Source organism: Gavialis gangeticus, unplaced genomic scaffold (assembly GCF_001723915.1).
Source record: "Gavialis gangeticus isolate Ggan-Ray unplaced genomic scaffold, GavGan_comp1, whole genome shotgun sequence".
NCBI classification, from domain to species: Eukaryota; Metazoa; Chordata; order Crocodylia; family Gavialidae; genus Gavialis; species Gavialis gangeticus.
This window is the reverse complement of record NW_017729023.1, coordinates 45,071-52,292: the sequence shown is the minus strand read 5'-3', so window position 1 is coordinate 52,292 and position 7,222 is coordinate 45,071. Positions and strand designations below refer to the sequence as shown.

At 39.3% G+C, this 7,222-nt stretch overlaps 1 protein-coding gene across 2 annotated transcripts in view; it reads right to left on the bottom strand.

Annotated features, from left to right (window-relative positions):
* RASGEF1B (RasGEF domain family member 1B) overlaps positions 1–7,222 on the bottom strand; it is a 55,792-nt gene that overhangs the window by 17,881 nt on the left and 30,689 nt on the right. For both annotated transcript variants that reach the window (XM_019516729.1, XM_019516730.1), the window contains 2 exons: positions 6,575–6,697; positions 5,285–5,422 (listed from right to left, as the gene is read on the bottom strand). In XM_019516729.1, coding sequence (XP_019372274.1) covers positions 5,285–5,422; positions 6,575–6,697 — 261 coding nt within the window. The remainder of the gene's footprint in view (positions 1–5,284; positions 5,423–6,574; positions 6,698–7,222) is intronic.

Sequence of the window (7,222 nt, the reverse complement as noted above, 5' to 3'; positions counted from 1 at the left end):
TTTCCAATTTTTTTTTTTTTTTTTTTTTTGAGAAAGAGAAAAAGAGACAACGGTTACCTACAAGTGCATTTTGTAAAATGCTTTGTTACACACCTGGGATTCAATATAGTTTCACTGAAAAAGTTTGACAAAGCTTCTGTCACACCAGGATGGGGTTCTGGTTGACAATGACAATTATGACATAGGCAGAAGGCAGTGTAGATTTGTACTTTATAGTCTAACTAAAATCAGAGATACCATGAAATTATATAAAATGAAATCATGTAATAGCACATGCTTACACCCTAAAACTGGTAAAGCTTGGCTGAGTTAGTGCTTTACTTAAACCCAGAACTGGAACTAAAAATTTGAGGGAAAAGGAGTTGGTACATTCCAAATTCCAATTTAAACTTGGAAATTGTTCCTTCAAATGAAATGGGAAATGGGTACAGAAGTAGACAACGCTTAAGGTGCCTTCCAGCCCTACTTCTCTATGATTTCTATGATGCATTTGGGAAAAAAGGGGATTGCACAGACACCCTGAAAAGTAGTATGTGGAATTTCATGCCACTCAAACATCCACATTTGGTCAAACAGCAGTTACAAAGTGAGAGTCACCTCTTCATTTGCTGCTTAGGCAACCTTGCTCGGGTATTAGGCAGGATGGGACATGCCTACCATATCACACATATATGCAATAGTCTAAACAATAAATGACATTCCTTGGGGATTTAACCTCTTACTAAGTGTGACTGCAATAAAAGCAGAAGTCGACCAACCTTTGACCTCTCCATGAAAAAGGTATTGAATGAATTTTTGCAGGAGGCTGAGATCATCCATTGTGGACTAAAGCTTGCGTCACTGGTTTTCCAGCACATGATTATGTACATTTCAGAGAAATTTGATACAGTCATATTGAAGAGGATATACTATGCAAATCAAGGCAGAAAGACAGTGGATGACTAGATAGCAAATGCAACCTTAGACCCACGCAAATGGAAGTTGATTGAATACTGATCCTATCCATCAGGAAACTCTTCTCACAACCAAATCTGCCACAGGCAGGAAGATCTGGGAGCAGGGTATGCAGCATTAACTATAAACGTGTGCACCAATGGGAACTCATACATATTAAAATTATTTCCACTCTGGTAGCCCAATATATTTTTGGTATGTCTATCTTCAGGAAGAGATGAAGATATCATTTAAAGCTTTCTTCCGAAGTTCCTTAAATGCTGGAGCTAAGAATAGTTTCAGTTCTGCATCAAGACATCTTGCATGATCTCCAGCCCAGGAACTATCTGGTCTGAGGAACAGGGAGGGAACCTGTGGTTTTGCTTCCCTCTCGGATCTAGTTTCCCTCATTGTGTAAACTCTCCTAGGTAGATTGTGGCTAAGTGAGATGCAGGGTTCAACAGCAGCTTGTGCTGTTCATTGTTTGAAAATTTGGTTTCAACATCTTTTTTTTTTTGCACATTTATGATGTACAGAAAACACTTATAAATTGACAGGCCCTGAAAAATCTGTAATCTGAAAGCAATTATCTAAGAAACAGTAGCAGATTATGACTTTGTATTTTAGAATTCAACTTGTGGCACCTTGTGCCCCAACATGCTGCTGGAATCACTGCTTGTTCCCCAAAGCAAGACAAACTGATCTATTGGTTTCCTTTTTTTAAAAAAAAAAAAAAAAAGGAAAAACAGTTTGTCCCCCTCAATAGTTGTTCAGAGACAGACATTGAGTAATCAGTTTTCCCCTTGGTGGCGTAAGACATCCTACAGATACACAGATTAGGGTTTTTGATTCAATAGTTCAAGGAAAGGCATATTATATTTACATTCTCTCAGACAAATAAGAGTTTGTCTGCCATGTTATTCATGCGAACTGAGAAGAGGTGCTTTCTTTGCGAGACATGAGTGAGACACGGGCTTTGCAACTCCCATAAACTCAGCATATTTCAACATTCGACGTACATACCACCCCTTGGGCAATGCACAATTTGTATTTCAATTTGCAATGTTGCCTCATTACTGACTTATCACTCTACTTGCAAGTTATTTTCACAATTTGGGTTGCCATGCACAATATCTATACGTCACAAAGGTTTGTTATTCTGTCATTTTTAACTTTCAAAAACCACCAGCACATTTGCATCGCTGGTTAGAATTCATGCCTTGAAACAATGTTGGTATTTATTTATATTTGAAAAGCCTCCAGAGAGTGGATGGCATGACAGTAATGGGATACAGAGCCTTTCACCTTTAGGTCACCTGTATGTGTCTGTCCTAACCTGATAGTGACCGAAAGTCATTACTATCTGATGGATGTTTGACGGCGTATGTTAAATAATGTGTTTGCACCATCAATCTCCTTACGCAATACAGCAGCCAAAAAAAGGTCAATTCAATTTTGGGCTGCATATACAAAAGTGTCACATCATGATAAATAGTAACAGCCTTCTTTATATGTAGCACTGGTGTGACAAGCTGCATATGCTCATGCTCAGGATTCTACAAGCAAGACTGGTGGGAAATTGATTAGGAACAGCCTAGATAGGTAAGACTGACTGCTTAGCCAAGTAAAAATGGGAGTATAGCAGTCTAGAGACATTTGCCTAGTGTAAATTAAAGGTGGTAGGAGGGGGACCCATACCCAGAAGTAGGAGAAGTGGAGCCTGCTGGTAGCCCCATTAGTTTGGTGAATGCGCTCCCAAAGGATAGCTTATCAGCTGCCACACTTATGACTAGGCTGGACAAAAAATAAATAAATAAATAAATAAAAATAAAAAAATCCTAAAAAAAGTAAACAGGAAAAAAAAATATTTTAGGGGCACATAGACTACCTAAGCCTATTGGGTCTAATCAACCTCTGTATTTACCCCAATAAGTCTTCATGTGAGAAACAACCACCACTGCCATCAGCATTCACCACTACCTTCCCTGATGGTCTCATCCCAGCAAGAAAGCAAGAACCCTGTGAGTTGGGGAGAACCACCTACTCACTTGCCCTCAAAAGGTAGTCCTCCCAAGCATACCTTCAAGAGTTGTGCGGGTACCTTGCATAATTACCTCCTGAGCAAAGCTGTTTTCTGAACAAGAACACATGAGCTGAGAGAATTGTAGTCCCAAGCCTTTCTAATTTAGAACCCTTAAATTCACTGGTTTAAGAACAAACATAAGATATTTATTATGCTCAGTCTAGGGTACATTAGGCTCTTGATACTAAGGTTTTATAACAGTGACACAGGGAAACAGGAGGTTAAAATCAGAGGCAAATTTAGTGGCAATAGGAAACTGATTATTTTCCATCTTATGGCCAAAACCTTTCCAACGTTCAACCTTTCAAGCCCCTGACTTGTATACACCAATCCACGTGATGCTACTCAGTTTCAGTGTAGTCAGAAAGAAGCAACATCAAAACAATGTGTATTTCACCATTCTAAAAGTCAGCCCACTCACCACCTTGACTCATGCCAAACTCTACTGCAACCCTCATCTCTTGTTAAAAGGAATCATAAGGTTGCTCAGAGACAGATGTCAGAGACTGAAGAGACCTGTTTGACTACCCAGTCTATCTTCTTACCAAGTGAGGATTACTCCCTATAGGACAATTTTTACTGTTTTGTCCAGTCGAGCAATAGTGCTTCTTCACTTGAGACAAACATTTGCCTTGGTAATTTATTCCATTAACACGTTGTACTGCCAGAAATTCTCTAATACATAACCTTCCCCGCTCTGCCATCTTAAACTTGCACAGTTTTTCTACATGGGTCAACACCTTGAATCACCCTAATTCCTTCTCATTCGTTCGTAGACATGGGTACATTAATCATCAATTCACAAGCCAACAACTCTAGTCCACTAATTCTTTTATTTGAACCAACTTCAATTTGTCAATCTTTTTGATTATAAAGCATCCAGGACCAACCCTGTACTCCCCATTCAACATTTCAGGTGCAGCAACATCAGAGCAAGGAAGAAGTTATCTTCCTGCTCCATGACATACCACCTTAGTAAATTCAGCCTATTTTATAGAAACATCACATTGCAATAGTACTCAATCCAATTTCTATACATGCTTCCCCTCATCTCCTTAGTTGCTTCCCCTCTATATTCAAAATCTATATTTTGGGTTTATTTTCCCCACCAGGATACATATTTTTTTCTTCTGCTTCCAAGTTCAATTTAATTCTTTTTTCTAGGCCTTGCTCCTAGTATTTTAAGATCCTTCTGTGTCTTTGGCAGTATTTGCAACTCCTAATATATTATAATCTACAACTTCATCATCATGCTGTTTATACCCCCTTTTTATATAACTATGGAAAAGCTTACATAACACTGGGATTAACACCAGCCCCTGGGGAGTGCCAGTAAATACACCATTTAGTAATTGGCCTCCATTTTTAGTACTTCCAAATATCAAATTGGCATATTTGGTAACCTTCCTGTGCTGCTCACATGATCTACATTCTGTGTTTATTGAAAAACTTCTTTAATTTTTTAAAATAAAAAGTAGCTATAGTGCCCAAAATTCTGGATGTATTTCTGTCTAAGTATTTACTTGGCAGAGAAGTGCATCTCTATCTGAGAACCAAATCATAGGATTGGGTAGGACCTCAAGTGCCATCCAAACCAACTAACTGCAGAGATGCAAGTGCTCTTCTGAAGCTGGGACATAGACAAATTAATGACTTTCCATGTTTCCTGGGAAATAGTCACAGCGAGGGGCACAACTGTGATCAAAGTTCAAACCCAGTACCTTATGCACAAGACATGTCTTCCCTTTAGAAATTTTCTTCCTGAAGACAGCCATCCCTCAGCTATGGATTTTGTAAATCAAAGGCCCAATCCCGGAACATCTGCCTCATGATTTCAATGCATCTATTTATATCAGTAAGGAGTACTGGGGTAAATCAAGAATATTCAGGGTCACATCCAACTTCATCCAAGAACAGCTGCTAAAATAAAACCTACAAGGAAGTGTATGTTCATGCAAACATACAATGATGCCCTAATGTGGCCAAAAATTAAATGGTCACCCAAGAACTTTTTATGGGAACTGGGATACCAGAAAAAACCTCATGCTAAAAAATGTATGGAAGGAGGCAAAGAGAACAGTGTGTGTTCATGTGCACTCATGTGAACTACTGCACTGATTAGTGCTTATTTAGATATTTCAAGGGACCATCCACTTATCTGCTTAAAACTTCCAAAATGAGATGGCCTCCTTATGCTATACAACCATCAATATTTCACTCTGAAGACATACAACTAATGCCTCTTGGGCTTCAGTGCAGAATACAAACCTCATCACCACTTGCTATTCGTTGTGATAACTCCTTCAGGTTCCTCATCATTCTTTCATCCCGGAAGTCATAAGGAAATGTCTCTGTCCACTCAGTCAGCAGCTGTAGGATTTTGGGGGCAATTTTTTGTATCTGGTTCTAGTTAAAGGAATAGATGGGAAGGAGAGGGTTGTAAGAAAGACAAATATTTAAAGATAGCTGAAGCAAACTCAGATTTCCCCTTAAGGGATTCTACAACCGTGGAACAAGTGTGCATAAACTAAAGCCAAGTGAAAAAAAACTCCACATTGGATAAGAACCTGAGCCACAGGCCATTGAAATGAATGGAAAGACTTTAAATTGGCTAACTGGACTTGGGCAAAGGGCATGCATTTACTTGGTTTAACGTTTGCCAGGTCACCAAAGTAAAAAAAACTCCACATGCTAGGCAAGTGAGTGCCTCCAAAAAATATGGTTCATAACCATTATACAACAACATAAGTAATTTCAACAAAGTCTCTAATCTGGAAAGGCTTAAAAACTTTAGAGCATGTGTAAAGACTTAATGGTGTTATTCAAGTTTTTGATACTGTGGTAGTACTTGGAGGAACTTATGAAGGAGGACCCCCACTGGGCTCACTGATGGACAAACACAGAATGAAAAAAAATTGACTTCAAAGAGCTTACAATCTTAGTAACCTTTCAAAAGGGTGTTTAACTGAAGTATGGTAGTGTTGAGGTGACATTGCTTGTATACTACACTTAATGCAAAAGCAAGAATTCTCATGGGCAGTATCTCATACTGGACCAACTGTATGATTGGTATAGACAAAGTCAAGGTATTGCATATCTCTGTACCCTTCTTCAGGCAATGTCACAAACTGCAGATTCCATCTTTGCAAGACTGTGGACTACCATGTCTAGGTGTTTGGATACCTTGAAATGGAGGTGTAACAGGGCAGCTCTACACAGGGCAACAGTGGTTCCTGGCAACTGTGGTGTGGCTGGCCAACAGTGGTGGCAACTATTATGTTTACACCCACCCCAAGTTAGCACTTATGGCTGCTGCTCCAGTAACCCCCCTTCCCACCCTTTATAGTTACACTATTGCCTTATGACACCTGGCACCACAGTATAATGCATTATATTAAATAAATTATTGCATTTCCTCTCTCTGACCCTTCTCCTTAAAAGGGAATTAAAAGTGTTGCTTATAGCACACTGATGCCAGGTGTTCAGGACCCACTAATAAGAAAAAGTTGTACCTTGGAATTGGAAAGAGAGGTTTGAGTTTTTAGCCAGGGACTTTACCTTGTCATTCCCAGGTTCACTTAGTCTCTGGTGCTCCACACACAAATCACAGACCTTGGCCATTAATTCGAAAGGGTGCATGAACAGTCGTGAACTGAGCAGGAAGGTGAAAATGTAAGTTCTCTGCAGACAAGAGAAAGGAAAAAAGTCACTACAAATTTCATGCCTAATACCCAATACATTCCTTCCACATCAAACTGTCATGTCTTAGCATCCAAAGGGTGCCACTGTACATTAGTTTGTAGCAGAAGTTAGATACTGCAGAGGTAAGCACTTGTAATAAATTATAATTCCAGAGCTAGTGTTCTACAGTAATTATATAAACCTAGTTATGCAAGAAGGACAAAAAAAAAAAAAAGGGCTGGGCCAAGGTGAGGCAGCTTTGGTTTGATCCTCCCTTTGTACATTCTGTTCTTTCAAGTTTGGTACCTGATGTGACTCAGAGCAGTTTTGATTCATCTTCTTGGGTTTAGTGCAAAGAAAAGCAGAAGAGCCAACATTACATTAATGAGAACAAAGGGATGCAGCCTAAGGAGAGATAAGAAGAAACTAACCTGGATGTAACACCAGTGCAGGAAGTTGAAACGTGCTTACTGTTGTCTGCTTCCCAGGCTTTTATTTATTTATTTATTTATTGGGGGGGGGGGG